At 46.6% G+C, this 15,252-nt stretch overlaps 1 protein-coding gene across 1 annotated transcript in view; it reads left to right on the plus strand.

The window, feature by feature from the left end:
• LOC146595254 (uncharacterized) overlaps nt 1-15,158 on the plus strand; it is a gene marked incomplete at its 3' end in the record, with an annotated part of 208,796 nt that extends 193,638 nt beyond the window's left edge. The window contains exons 6-12 of the mRNA XM_085306114.1: nt 7,202-7,381; nt 10,187-10,381; nt 11,410-11,589; nt 12,569-12,801; nt 13,430-13,474; nt 14,132-14,261; nt 15,027-15,158. Of these exons, the coding sequence (XP_085162240.1) occupies nt 7,202-7,381; nt 10,187-10,381; nt 11,410-11,589; nt 12,569-12,801; nt 13,430-13,474; nt 14,132-14,261; nt 15,027-15,158 (1,095 nt within the window). The remainder of the gene's footprint in view (nt 1-7,201; nt 7,382-10,186; nt 10,382-11,409; nt 11,590-12,568; nt 12,802-13,429; nt 13,475-14,131; nt 14,262-15,026) is intronic.
• Between the last annotated feature and the right edge of the window lie 94 nt (nt 15,159-15,252).

Consider the following 15,252-nt stretch of genomic DNA (forward strand, 5'->3'; position numbering starts at 1 on the left):
AATTATGCACCACTGGAAAAAGTACTGCTTTTTAATTAGACTTGGTGCATGGTGATTTCACTGGGTGCCCATGGGTCCTGCATGATGAGAACCAGTGAACAGGCAGTGGTGACTGTGATTTTATAGGCCCTCGTGTTGCGATCACCCTCCATCTAACCTTCTCTAGTCCAGCTTCAAAGTCTGTTCTGCCTGTGCTGGCCTGGAAGCTGTTGCATAATTTTGATTCGCGTTGCTCCTTTTTGTGCCTTTTCTAGTTCTTCTCTTCCCTCTTTCTTTCTGAGTCATTCCTGACATTCTGACTTTTTGACCCTGATGAGCACCAAGCTGACGCTAAATTTGTCTGCATTCCTGAGGAGAGCAGCTCATTTAGAGCCACTCTCTTGTTAGATACTGTGTTGTGTTACACTTATCACCATGGAGTTTCATTTGCCATTTTTGTCACCATGTCAACCAGCACTGTATCTTGTTTGAAAATGTATTTCACTTATACCAGAAAGTAAGGCTTTGAGCTCATATGGCAGATATATAGGAGAATTTAAACTTAAATAAATATCCCCTGGAAACTTGTATGAAAGGTGTAAATGGAAGCTGTTTTACAACTTTACTTACTGAAATCACTACCAGCAACTGCTGTAATTAGTGAACAGTTAACTATAAAATGTGATATAAAGATAGCCTTTTGCAGGTTAATATCAAATATAAGAAGTTACTCAACTCCTGTTTTTCCTCATTCCAAGCTTAAGGATGTTAGTTCCCAAATTAGCAGACTCTTTTGCCATATAGGTCATTGGAAGGTGAGGTTTGGGGTACTAAGGACATTGACAGGATCTAGTTGCAGAAGCTTGAGTAGTTGTCCTCCTTAGCTGAAGGTATTTATCCCCACACTGTTGTAAGAGCTCTCCTAGCTTATCTCAGCACAAAATAACATGATTTAAATCAGTTTTAGCAGATTTGTTTTGCATTAAAATAATCAGCTACCATATCCTAGGTGAGGAACTGGGAATTGCTTGCATCACACTGGACTTTGAAAAATCAAATTTAACTGGACCTAAATGTCTGTGCACATGGTATGCATTTTCATGGTTTACTTTTCGTACGCAGACTGAAGTAGCATACAGCACAGCTCTGCCTCCTCTGCTTTTTACAAGGGTCCATCTATAACACTCAACAGAGAGTGGCTTCAAAGCTTCTCCTTCTCCCTCTTTCCCAGCTGTTTAAACTACTTCTGAGGGGGAACCAGGACTCAGATAATGTAAGTAGAAGGCAATAATATGACAAATGCCAGTCAGCATAGTTTTGTGGGAAATAGTTTTTACCAAATAAATCTGATGACGTTTGGTCAATGGAGGCAACTATACCAGATGTAATGTACTTTTTTGAGGAGTTTGACTACAGGCACGTATTAAAAAAAAAAAAAAAAAAAAAAAACAGTACTATATGCCATCAAGAAAGCATGCTTAGCTGGATTAAGATCTTGGCTGACTGACATCTCAAAGATATTTATAAGGAGAATCACTGTCAAATGAAAATATTTTGAATGGAGATCTGCAGTGCGTGGTAAATGCCTGAGAGGCTTCTACTATCCTTAATCTACACTCCAAAATCAACAGTGATAAAATTACACCACTGGCACAACAGGCAAAAGGGCAGTTAATGATGAGGGCATGGATTGATTTGGGTCATGGTGTGCAGGTCTGAACTTCTGAAGCGAAGGAGGCAGCCCACCACCCAAATAAGGACGCGTGCCTGTGGTACGGTGCTGTGGCGAGGAGGCTTGTGTTACCCCGAACACGCGGGCGAAGCAGCAGCGAGAAGCAGTTAAGCCTTAGCTGTGGTGGTGGGGCCCTGACGGTGATTCCAGCTTGCAGACAGCAAGCCTTAGCTAGCCCACAACTCCTCTCTGGCAGCAGAGGGAGACAGGAGCCCCGGCGGGGGCTTGGCTTGTGCAGCCGCCAAGACAGATGCCTGCGATGAATCCTTCCCTGGGGTGCCTGTCTCTCCCACAAAGGCGAGTGTCTCCATAAAGACGATCACGATAACGAGTTTAGACTAAATGCCTGCTGTTCCGATGACTGAAGCCCTATGAGATGCATTTCATCTCTGTTGTCCATTATTAAACAATGAAGCTAAAAGTTTGGGGAGAAAGAAGGAAAGAGCTGTCAGGGTGATTTGATAACTATCTCACGGGGTCCAGTTCAAAGCACGGGTTAGTTGGCTTCTGCACATATTCTGACAAAATAAACATGTTGTATTTTAATAAAACACTACCCTGAGGCAAGATCAGAAGTAACGTTTTTCTCTTAACTCCTCTGCTGCCCTTTGCATTAGAAAAGACCCAAGAGAAACTCTTGAAGCAAACTGACAGGAGAAGGAACGGGGGCTCTGGTGGGGCCGCCTGCAGGGTTTCAGTGTGGGACGTGCCAGCCCCGCTGGCTTTCAGGCTGTAGCCCGCAGGCTCTGAGCTGGCACAGGGAATGCTCCGATGCTAATGAACGCAGGCTTTTCAGCAACCGTTTTAATTCACCAGGAAGTACTTCAGTTCAGCTGTTTTTCTTTGAAAGTTTCTGTTTTAGGGTCACAGAGTAGAAGAGTAGACTCCATTTTATTTGCACTTTATCCTTGAACTGCTTGGTTCCTGGTATCTTCTGATGCGGCTGGGTTAATTTTTAGTTCTCGGTGATAAAGTGTGCCTAGCATTCTCAAGAGAAGGCTATTCAAATTTGATTCAAGTAGAACAGAGCAACTGAAAGAAAAATATTTCCTGAAGCAGTCTTCCTCCCTCCTTCTGTAAGTTGTCTAGATCTTTTATCTCTGCTAATGTTGCCTGGAGCTCCTGTCAGAACAAGAACGGGACATCGGAGGCAATCACGTCCAAGTGTCCAGCCTCAGACAAACCGGGACGAGGTAGCTAGCAAGCAAACAGGCGTGCAGCCCAGGGCCTCGGCAAGGCAGAGCTGCCTGCCTGCACGTGCCGGCGTTAGTGCTGGGCAGCTGGTCGTGACAGGCCCTTTGGCAGTGCTTGTTCAGCCTGCGCAGGGCAGCGCCGGGGGCCGTAAATCTGCGCCCCCCCCATCCTTCCCTGGCTCCATCCTTCACCTCTGCCACGTCCGCACGTGAGCAGGGAGGTTGTACCCGCACAGGCAGTTAGGAAAGCAGTGACAGCTGCATAAAAATGCTAATACAGTCCTAGAGCAACTGCTGTAGTGAAAATTCATTTTCAGAGAGAGTCAGTGTTAATACTGCGTCTGGGTTGCAGGCAGTAATGCCTACAAACTTAAACCTTTAACTTCGAGCCTATAACTGGTTTGTTTTCAGTGCTGAAGCAGCAGTAGCAGCTATAGGGGCGGCTGGGTTTGCATCTGCTGTTCTCTGAAGTTCCCCTTCCAAAGACTGGCTTAGGCAGGAGACTGTGGCTCTTCAAGAACATACATCAAGTTGTCCATGATTTTACAAATCCAGAACATGAAAAGTTATTTCCTACGGAAGTTAATGGTTGTTTTTCAAAGCTTGCTTTAATTGTAAAGATCAGAAATTGTAGATAACATGAGCCACTTTGAGCCTAGGAGCTGCCATAGTTGGAAATGACGAGTATTCCCTTTAACGTGTGCTTCTCTGGAAGATGAGCTGCTCTAACAGGCTCTACAGAAAGCCTTTTTTCTCCTGGAGAGCCTTCTTCCTTCCCCGGGATAGGCAGGGCGAGGCCTAGCCCTTTACCCCCCGGTAGCAGTGAGCTGCTCGGGGCGGACGCCGCGGCGAGCTGCGCTGTGGCGGAGGCGCTCTGCAGGGCCCTGCCAGCCCGCAGCCCGTCTGGTGCCGTGCAGGTGTCAGCGCTGTCAAACCTGAGCTCACGGCTCCCCCTCAGGATTTGCACTGGAGAGGGACTGTTAAACTGAGTCTGTTTGGTATTTCTGTGTGAGTCCAGGAATTAAACTGGACACAACTGACAAAAATAATGTAAGGTGCAGCTTGAGGGACTTAACAGAAAATTGGGCAGCGAATGTTGTGGTTATTAAATTCCTGTCAGTGTTTCAATGTCTGCCCTCCTCACTGCCACCCCTTGACCTCAGACTCGGGCAGTGCAGGGAGATGGAGCAGAGCTGAGCCGAGCCTGTCAGCCTGCGGCTGCGGAGTGAGTCAAATACTGCTGCGCTCAGATCAGTGAGACAGTTCAAAGCCAAAATAAAGTATTTTTTATTTCTTGCTTTCGTCCCTCCTGTTGATCCTTCCTTTGTACAAATATGGTGTTCAGGGTTGGTTAAAAACATCCTGGGCTCTATTTCAGGGGTCTTTTGGGTCAGTCCTTTGAGAACCATCTGGGGCAGTGTCCGGTGTGCTTGCCTGTGGGTGTCTGGCCAGCCTGCCGACAGGTCAGCCATGACTTTCCACATTTGGCAGCTCATATTCTCAGTATGGCTGTTTCTTGAATATCCAAAATTTAAGATGCTAATATTAGTGCATTAAAATAGCAGCTGAGGTTTCACTAGTTAGTCACACAGTTTTTATTAACTCTGGTGAGAACCATGTGGCTTTGTCCCCTTGTGAGCTGAATGCGTCGACCTCCAAATGCTGCTAATGCTAGGTCGGGCTTGGGCTCCTGACTTCTTGTCAAGACGTTGAGATCTGACAGCTTGTACTGTAAGGTGTTACTGACTTCACTTTGTCTGTGCTCTGCTTGTGTGATCATTAGACTGCTCAGAGGAATGCGATTAGCTCTCTCTGGTCACCGTCCTGGCATGTACCGCAGCTGCCACATCACGCTCAGAGCACTGATTCAGCCTGGCAGACTTAAGTACTCAGCAAATTTTATCTCCAAATTTTATCCCCAAATGTGCCATATTCTTTATGTGCTGGTGGTCACTGTATGTTGAAAAGCCCTCCGAACGCCTCTCTCTCCAAAAACACACTGATCGATGTACGCCAGTTTCCTGAACAAAAGCCAGCCCATGTCCCGGGATACCTAACCCAGTTCAGCACGGTTTGTGGTTTGGCCGCCGTTCCTGGGTAACCTGGCTGTCCAGATCCTGCGCAGTGGAGCGACTGTCCCCACTCTGCTCCGCAGAGGTGGCTGGACACGGTGGCTCCAACCACCCCCATCACCCTGTTGCAGCTTCTCGCCTCTTCCCACACAAAGGAGGAGCTGGGCTCAGCGCGCCGTCTGCATGGTAGAGAGCATGCAGCTAGTATCCTCCACCAACCATCCAGCTCAGCCGTTGTCATCTCTAACTGAAGTCTGGTCTTCTGAGACTAACAAAACTACTGTTTTACTTGCCATGTGATCAAAGCCTGTCGTTGCTAGAGTAGCTTGGATTAGTGAGACACCATTTCAGACTTGCGTTATGTTCCCGTTGTGCTGCAGGCTGTATGATAGCAGGTCCCGTAACCTCTCTGTCACCCTAGCAATGGTTACCCTTGTGAAGAGTAGAAACTTGCAGCAAGGAAGCACCCGAGTGCTGTGGCAGTGAGGGAGAGGCAGGGCAGAGAGCGCCAGCATGCCGGCCCTGTAGATAAGTGGGAACCGCTCCTCTTCTTCCCACTCGTCCTGATAGCCTTTTTTGTCAAGAAAGATACACTGCATTAAGCTATGTCTCCTTCAGTTAAAGGGATTTGCTATCCATTTGTTCTCCAAAGACAAACAGTATTATTTTTTTTTTCAAACACCTCTAGTTAATTTTATGTTTTACTGTATGCATGATTATCCTGACTTTCTTTTACAACATGCGTATTGTTTGGGGGAGTGAGAGTTAACTCAGAGCAGTGCTGTGTCCCATTTGGGCTCCCTGCTACAAGACAGACACTTACATACAGCAGCAAGTCCTGTGAAGGGCCACAAAGATGATCAAGAGAGGAGAGCAGCTCCCATAGAGGGAGAAGCTGAGAGAGAGGTGGGACAGTTTAGCCTAGAGAAGAGAAGACTCAGTATCAGTGTGTATAAATATCTGATGGGAGGGTGTAAGGAAGTCAAAGCCAGACTCTTCTCAATCTGGTGCCTGGTAACAGGATGAGTGGCAACAGGCACAAACTGAAACAAAGGAAAATCCACTTGAGCATAAGAAAACAGTCCTGTGTGAGGGTGCTTGAACAGATTGCCCAGACAGGTTGTGGAGTCTGTCCTTGGAGATGTTCAAAACCTGACTGGACACCGTCCTGGGTAACCTGCTGTAGGTGTCTCTGCCCGAGCTGGGGGGATTGGACCCGATGATCTCCAGAGGGGCCTTCCAGCCCCAGTGATTGTGTGATTCAGTAGATGACTGTGTGACAACAAGCAAGCTAAGGTGCCCAGAATGGATGGTAAGTGGATTATGGCTGTGGTGATACTGCCACAATGATGCAGCTTATTACCAAGGATGGTGTACAGGTTTTCTTTTCCTCCCCAATGCCTGGCAGACTACACTTACCATCATCTTCCCAGAATCCACCACTGCACCATTTTGCTAGAGAAAATGTTGCAAATAAAATACTCCATTGCAACAACAGTTTCTGAGTGTTACTTAACTAGAAGGTGGCTAAGTAGGGAACAGTTGAGAATGGCACTCTGCATGCATAGATGCAGTTATTACTGTGTTAAAGAGCCCCCACACAGTCTCTAGGCATGTTTTTTTTCTTTAATTTCCCGGACTCCTTTTTTCCTTATATTAGGCCGTCTTTGATATGCATTGTAAATAACCATTGGCCCTTAGCATAATTACTTAAACGTTCTAGGAGATTTATTTTAACCAGCTTAAGTGCTAAGTTTAACCAATTTAAAGACTTTAAGCTCCATCCATCCTAGACCAGGTCTGAAGTCTCAGAATACTTTCAGCTCTGAAGTATGTCTCTAGAAACACTGAAGTTCATGGTTGGCTTTCAAGGTTTTCCAAAGAAAGGCTCTGTAAGAGCAGCCTCCACCAGCAACGCACTGATGAGCTTAGTTTACTGGCTGAAGCAAAGTCACCAGTAAGTTTTTGTGGCCTCAAAGTTATCTTTTTATTGTATAAATATATTGTGCCCAAGTGATGCTGAAAAAATGCTATTGAGAGCAAGATCAATCAAAGTGATCACAAAGCAGTCAAAGCATCAGCTCCTTTTCACTTTTCTTGCAAGGATTAAGCAGTGGGCAACTTGTTTGGCTCAGATGAGATGATGCCAGTGCTGCAGACAGACAGTAGCTGACGGCATGGCTCCTGGGATGGGTTGCTGACAGTTCAACTTGCTCTGTCCACAGCTCATCAGTGATGGCAGCGTGGTGTATGCAGAAGCCCTCTGGGACCATGTCACGATGGACGACCAGGAGCTGGGATTCAAGGCTGGCGATGTCATTGAAGTAATGGACGCTACCAACAAGGAGTGGTGGTGGGGCAGGATTCTGGACAGTGAAGGCTGGTTTCCAGCCAGCTTTGTTCGGGTAAGGCCTTAATGTTTCTTCACATCTCTCCATTAGCAGTAGGCATTCTGTTTTGTTTTTCCCCTCACCAAAGGATTTGTATTATCTAACGACTGCTTACTACTTTTACACCTAGAGGTAGCTGGTTCAGCACGTACTTGTTAGCATTCATACACACATGGCTAGTGAGCCCCCCCTGTACTGAGCTGCCATGTGTGCAATTCTCTCCCCCCACACACCAGTAAATCATGGCAAGTGCAGCCCAGTTCCAGGCTCTGGAGCTAAAATGAGCTGCGCGGGCTGAGGAACTGTTGTGCCTGTTTGACTGCTCTCTAGTTGGCAGCAGAACCCTGGGGTCATGCTTATTCTATGTTGGCTAGTTTGCAGCCAGGTAAACTGCCTCCCCTTCTGGAGTGAGAACTGTTGCTCTCGCAGAGGAATCCCAGACACAGCTGGCAGAGGTCCTCACTCTAGGGTCCACTTCCAACAGTATGGATGAGCAGGCAGCAAATTTAGCTTTATCCATCTGGCACTAGCTCCAATGCTATACCACATCCCAAAGTACGCAACCACCTGCCGCCTGCACCCTCCCTAGTCCTGGAGGTTTGAAAGCATAAGGCTGGGGACCTACAACAGAGCACTTCATTTCAGGCACTTGAAAATGGAGGGAAAAAACACAAGAAAGCAATGTTATCTTAGAGATCATGTGGGACACCTGCTCCAGTGGGGACAAGAAGCACTTGATTGTGATTTGTTTTGGGGCCAAAGTTCTCTCCAGGTGTTGCCTACAAATCCCGTGCAGAAATAGCTTGTAGTGACCAGACAGCCTAAAGGTATACACTGCAGAGGTCAGATTCATTTCTGACAGAGCAGTCTAAAATGCACCTGAATTTTCTGGGCAAGCTGAGGGTAAAACAAGGGTCTGGGTAACTGCTGTGCATTACCTTTCTGTGAAGAGAAAGGCTTTTTCCTTTTTTTGGGCTGTAATTGTTGGTGTAGATGCCTAACCCTGCTTTCAGCACTTAAGGACAGACTCTTCAGTACAGCAGAGGCGATTAGGTGTCTGAGAGCAAAGAGACTGTCAGCCCTTTAGCTTCTTATCCGAGTCACCTTAGATCACAAGTGACCCAAAACCACGTGAAGGATGAAAGGAGACAATATGGTGGCTGTAGCAAAAGTCCTTAGAGAAGTGGGGCAGACTGTTATAAAAGTTTTGAAATGTTTTGTTATAGCTTGTGGGAGATGGTCTCCGCTGGGTAACTGTTCCAAACAGAGGATGCTTTTGCACATAAGATCACTAGGACCAAACTCTCAGTACTGGCAGGGGCAGAATTGGGATTTTTTCATAGTCAAAACACAGGCCTTTTTTTTTCTTTCACTTACTGAAAAGTTCAACTATTATGTTCAACTGTTGCCCTCATTGGCAAAGCCTATGGTGAGGTAATGTTTTGGAGGAAATAAGACTAGTTAGTGCTAGCCATTAAGGATGCAGAATAACAGGTTCTTTAAACAGAGGAATTACTTACTTAAGTATCTGTGCGAAGATCTCCTGCCAGTTATCACTGGATGTCAAGCTTATTGCTGGGAAGGCCTGTAGGTTTTGGGGCAAGGATAAATCTGCAGGTCTCTTAAGCTCAGACCTTTTCCTGAAACTGGTTCTGTGTAATTAAGACAAGCCAATGTTGTTCTGCTAAAAGTGAAGGAAAATGTAGATTGCACATCTTCAAGGTTCCACCAACTGTAAACAGTGAGTAAATGTAATCTACACATATGTGGACAAGGGGTGTATACCTGAATCTGCCTATGTAATATAAAATATAGCCATATAAATATAAAAAGAGGCCAGCAATCCCACCTAGAGGAAACTACATTAAAAGTTTAAAGTAGCTGTATGTCATTTTAATAAAATTGCTTATATTTTTGCATGCTTGGAAAGTGATACAGTAGAACTGACTTTTTTCCCCCACTTCTATATTTTTTTTTTGTTTCTTCTCTGTGCTGAGATTGATGATTCTGGTTGTGTACAAAATATTCCCATAGGCATTTTGAGAGCTCTTTAATATTCTGTTACAACACTGCCACATAAAAGAATGCTTGTAAGTGAAATGCACTGATAATTGCCTGGCATTAACGAAGGTGGTTCAGTACTGCCTACAGTGTAGACCCTGTAGTGTAGCTTGTTCACCAAACACTGGTGGTTTTTCCTCTGCTCATGCTGTGCTGCCATCTCATGGGCGCTCTAAAAGAATCGCAAGTTACACAGCCCTGCAATGTAATGAGATTCTTTACCACATTATATGCCCACTGGCAACTGTATTTACTTTTATATTAAAAAAAAATTCTCTGTAAATAATCTAGGGAGAGAAGCTACTGAGATGCTATCTGTTATTTATAATATGATAATAACCATAAAGCAATAAAAAAGCAGCTATTTACTGGTTCCCCTCTCCTGCTCTACGAGCCCCAACACAAATACCCAAGCAAATTTCACTTGATAAACCATTTCCTGTCCTGATTTTGTGTATGTTCATCTTAGAAAACTTCATATCACTCCCATGACTTCTGTCCATAGGTGATGCCTGCTCAAAACCATCCATGTCACATCGTGGGAGCAGTCATTATGTGGCTTGACAATACCCTCCCAAAACTATTTGACCTTAGCATTCCCCCCTGGGAGATATGTCTGCAGATGTGTCTAATACATATGTAGCATTCCTCTTCATTCCTTATTCCAGCTCAATCTTTGTCTGCTAAACTTCCTTTCTTTGGGGTGGAAAGTTGTAGTTAGCAGTACCAACGGTGGGCATCCTTGTGTGTTTGGCACAGCTTCGAGTAAACCAGGATGAACCTATGGAAGACTATCCTCTAAAGGTAGAGGGTGGGAAAGAGGACGACTCCAGCAGTGGTACCCGACGCTTTGGGATGGGGCAGACCACCAAAGATCAAATGAGGACCAACGTCATCAATGAGATCATAAGCACAGAGAGAGACTACATCAAGCATCTGAAGGACATCTGTGAGGTAAGAGAAAAAAGAAGGAAACCAGTGTAATAATATCTTTAAAGAAAGTGACTATGTGCTTCTCCTGTACATGGAGATAAGGTTCCTAGGATGGTAACATTCCCCCTCCTCTGAAAACAAGATGGTAATTGCATCAGAATCTGCTCTGCTAAATGATGTTGCATGCTCAGAAAACAGGGGACAATTCATTACAGCAATATCCCAAATGCCCTTTTATTGGAGTACCCAGTTGGCCACTGATTAAATGGAATTAATTGAATTTCCCAAGCTAGAGAAGAGTAAATGTCTAACATTGCTGTCCTCTTTAATATACGATCTGAGGTAAGATAATCGGTGATCCCAGCCTTTGGGCAAGTCATATGCTCAGATCAAAACAACTGGGGGATGTTCAGGCAATTAGGTCTTTCACTTCCAAATATGCCGAGTATTGTGACACCTCTTCCAGAAGAGATGTGCTGTCATGTACACTGGGGTAAATGATGGTAATTGATAGAATAGTTTTGCAGGATACAGTCCTTCACTGAAATGACACAAAAACATTGTGCCTGCAGGGGAGCCAGCTGCGCCAAGGCACCGCGCACTTATCAAACAAGCCTTTCCTCCTGCAGCGTCCAGGAAGCTCCTCCCCGCCACGTTCTCTGTGCCCTCCTTCCTCAAATCAGCCAGGCGTTTCCTGGTAACAGCATCAACACCAGATCCTCAGCTGGATTTATCTGTTTTAAACTATCAGTGGATCAGTGCTGGTGTCAGAACACCCAGCAGCCTGCAGGCAGATAAAGATGTTTCTAACAGGATAGAGAACAGCTCAGAGACTCCTTCAAGTGTAGGTTACAGTGTCATTTAAGGTAGTGATTTCTATTTCTACCATACTGGGTGGTATTAGAGGAAAAAATAACTAAAGCATGCACTTACACAGCAAGGGGGTACAGGAACCTGGTACAACTGACTGCAGTCTCTAGGGTTTCTGTTGATATCCAAAGGCCTAAGAGGAAGTGCTCAGCATGCTTTCCAATTTGCTTTCCTCCTAGGGTTACATTAAGCAGTGCCGCAAAAGAGCTGACATGTTTACAGAAGAACAGCTCAGGACAATCTTTGGGAACATTGAAGACATCTACAGGTGCCAAAAGAAATTTGTTAAAGCACTAGAGAAGAAATTCAATAAAGACCACCCACATTTGAGTGAGGTTGGCTCATGCTTCTTGGAGTATGTAAGTGAATTTGTCTTACCTAATGGAAAAGGGTAGCTGATTAGGCCAGAGGGCTTGAAGAGTGTTCTGACAGAGTCAAAGCTGTGGGTTAAAAAACATAACCAATCAAACCAAAAAAAAATCAGTCCCCTCTCCCCCACCCAACAAAATAAACACAACCAAACACACACACACAACCAAACACCCTCTAGCTCTTGCGGTTGCAGAGAGAACATTTCCAAAGTGCCTCAGCCTCTGAGCTCTGCATTCCCTGCCAGATAATACTGCTTTAGGGAACTGTGACACCTTCACTTCAAGCCGTATGGGCCAAAGAACCATCATTGGGCATCTTGTAAAAGGCAGAACTTACTTTCTATATTATACAGAGTATGGTATTGTATCGTACAAGCGGTATATGGGACACTATTTCTCCTTTCACGTCAGCAGGACGCTTTCTTGCATGTTGGGCTTTCTTGCAGTTGAGCATCCAGAAAGGGGCAGCCACAGGCAAAGACTGGGCAAATGCTCTGTGTGCCCACGAAGCGACTACCTTGCACACACAGTGAACCCAGCCAGGCCCACATTACTCACTGTGCCCTTGCTCTTCAGAAGGATGAGTTCCTTGCCTGGGGCTGCAAACTGTGCTGGGCTCATGGCCTCCTAAATGGAGCACCGTTAAGGTGGGCCTGAGTTTGCGCCTGCATTTTTTGCAAGTCTGTATATTCAGCTGCTGATTTGTTCTTTTGAAACATTCAGCTGAACATGGGCAAGAAAACAGGGGAATGTTTTAAGTCTGTCAGACAAGCTGCCCATGCCTTAACTTCTAATATACCCCACCTCACCCAAACCCCAGCTTTAAGTGTTCTGGCTTCAGAGTGTCAGAGGGAGGATGCAAATTACCGAACAGCCAGTAGTGAGACAGGAGCACGTACAGTAGTTTCAGAGCCAGGCCATCACCCAAAAGAACATGGACACCAAATCACTTCATTTTCCCTTGCAGCAAACAGAGTTTCAGATATACTCTGAATACTGCAACAACCACCCCAATGCCTGCATGGAGCTGTCCCGACTCACCAAAGTTAACAAGTACGTCTACTTCTTTGAGGCCTGCCGCCTGCTGCAGAAGATGATCGACATCTCTCTGGATGGGTTTCTGCTAACTCCTGTGCAGAAAATCTGCAAATACCCGTTGCAACTGGCTGAACTGCTCAAATACACCAACCCCCAGCACAGGTAGGCTGGCGGGGTGGGGGAGCGCAAGACTGGTCTCATGCAAATGGACTAATGCAGACTCGTGCGTTTTGTGTGTTACCTTCTAGAAACTAGAAATAAAAAGAAATAAAAGTATCTTCTGTCAAATACATTATTTTCCATTACAGCAGCAGAGGGTTTTCCTGCCTGTTTTACAGACCTGAAGCTGCAAAGTCCCACCTTCTCCAACAAGCGTTTTCTGTATTTTGGTATCTGCAATACAAGCACAGACATTGGGTGTTAACCGTTTCCTATGTTTGTGGTGCTGAAATCTTTGCCTCTGAAAGCACTGGCTGATCGTACCCAAAATGTTCATGTCGCTAAGTCATCACCCACCAAGGTTCGAGACAGTCAAGAATTTTTGCCTCATGCTTCCCCAGGGGAAATCTTGGCCTACAGCATTCAACAACACACACACAAATGTGTGATGCTTCTTTAGGACCCAGTCAAAAGCCTATTGCTCCAACTAGGTGAAGCTCAGCTGGCTTAATTAACTAAAGCATCTGAAATAATCAGCTACAGAAATACAATACGGAAAATTTGTATCAGAGGAAAGCACTGATATTGGTCCACTGTGATTTAAGCTGAATTTTTACCTTCTTAATTTCAGCAGTGAAATTTCCCAGAACTGTTTTAAGCATGTCTTACTAAATCTGTAAGTATGTTGCTTGGAAGCTAACCACTTAACGAAAAGCTGCTTAATGCAGTACAATAGCTTTTTTGAAAATTGCACTAGAGACAAGTTGTTGCAGTACAGTTCTTCTCACAGCTACACTGAGCAGCTCTGGGAAAAGTAGCTGGTGGCAGCAGATGGTGTGTGGGCGAGGTGGGCCAGCTTCTGTCCTATCCTCCCATATAAACTAACAGCTCCTATCTGAAGGCAAGCCAGCGATTTCCAAACTTTCACCCCTGTGTAACAGAACCAGTTCCTGCATGAAACAGAGTAGCATTATTAATGCATTTTATTATTTTGGGTAAACATGTCTGGAAAGCGCTGCCAAAAATAGATTCTTCTAGCAATTAGTATTTTGCACTTCTGTGACGAAATTTGATTGCTTGCCCCCTTCCCTTTCGCAGATTGGGCCTGGATTTGCCACAGGGCTATAATGTGACTACTGCTTTTATATGCCTCACAAATAGCATGGCTCTCCTGAAAAGCTGTGCGCAGAAACATCCACCTCACAGTCTAGGGCTGCAACTGCACGTGGAACTCATGTTTCCTGCTGTCCAGCCCTAGACCGTGCTCCTTTGGCGTGCAGGCACAGTGAGCGCTTGTCTTCTGGTCATGCCTAACAACCCTGCTGTACCCTAGGGATTTTAAAGATGTTGAAGCTGCCTTAAATGCCATGAAGAACGTTGCTCGGCTCATCAACGAGAGAAAGCGGCGGCTGGAGAACATTGACAAGATTGCTCAGTGGCAGAGCTCAATAGAGGACTGGGAGGTAAGAGAGTGGCTTTCCCCAGGAATTCCACGTCTTGCGGTTCCCTTCTCTCCTCCGCAACGTCTGCCGACAGCAATTACTTTGTATAGATTACTGTCCCTGCCTCAGCCCTGCTGCCCCTCCACGTCATCTTCCCGCATTGCCTAGAAGGTCTGGCACATACCCCACGAGCTGCCCCTAGCACGGTTCCTGGGACTTTTGTTTCCTTGTAGGATGAAACTGGCCCGCTAGTGCAGTTCTACCCACTTCCTCCTGTTGCCCATTTTATCCGAGTGACTTCAAACTGTCAGGAGGGGCAGAACTACCCCTAGGAGCTTAATGCAAGTTACTGTTGCAGAAACGCAGGCTCTGATGCAGCTACAAGGGAAGCCGAGCTTCCTTGTAGACTCAACATAAAAAATAACAGATAAAGGAAACAAAACATGTTTTACACCAGAGACTCGGTGAAACCAGACCGTGTCATCCCCAGGGGCGTCAGGGTAAAGTCTCGGCTCGCCGCTGTGTCGCCCCCTCAGCGTCAGGGGTGGAGCTTAGGGATCAGCTGCCCTGGCCGTACTCCGTGGAGAGGGAGCCGCTTCCTTTGACACCCTGCTGCTCGCGTTCCGGGCTACCGAGGGCACAGGCGGGGTCCCCGGGGACGCGGCCGCAGCGCGGCCCGTGGCGGGGCTCCCGCGCGCTCGCGCAAGCGCCCTGGCCAGCAGCTCTGCCGCGGGCCGCTCCGCGCTGCGCGGGCCGCTCCGCCCGACGCCCTCCGTGCCGCCGCAGGGGGAAGACGTCCTGGCGCGGAGCTCGGAGCTCATCCACTCCGGGGAGCTGACGCGGATGGCGGCGCCGCACGCCCGGGGCCAGCAGCGCACGTTCTTCCTCTTCGACCACCAGCTGCTCTGCTGCAAGAAGGTGACGGCGCCGCCGGGCGCGCGCTGCGCCGCCCCACACCCCGCTGCCCCACACACACCCCGCTGCCCCACACACACCCTGCCCCACACCCCGC

Source organism: Rhea americana, unplaced genomic scaffold (assembly GCF_003343005.1).
Source record: "Rhea americana isolate MKP2758 unplaced genomic scaffold, rheAme1 scaffold_231, whole genome shotgun sequence".
Taxonomy (NCBI): domain Eukaryota; kingdom Metazoa; phylum Chordata; class Aves; order Rheiformes; family Rheidae; genus Rhea; species Rhea americana.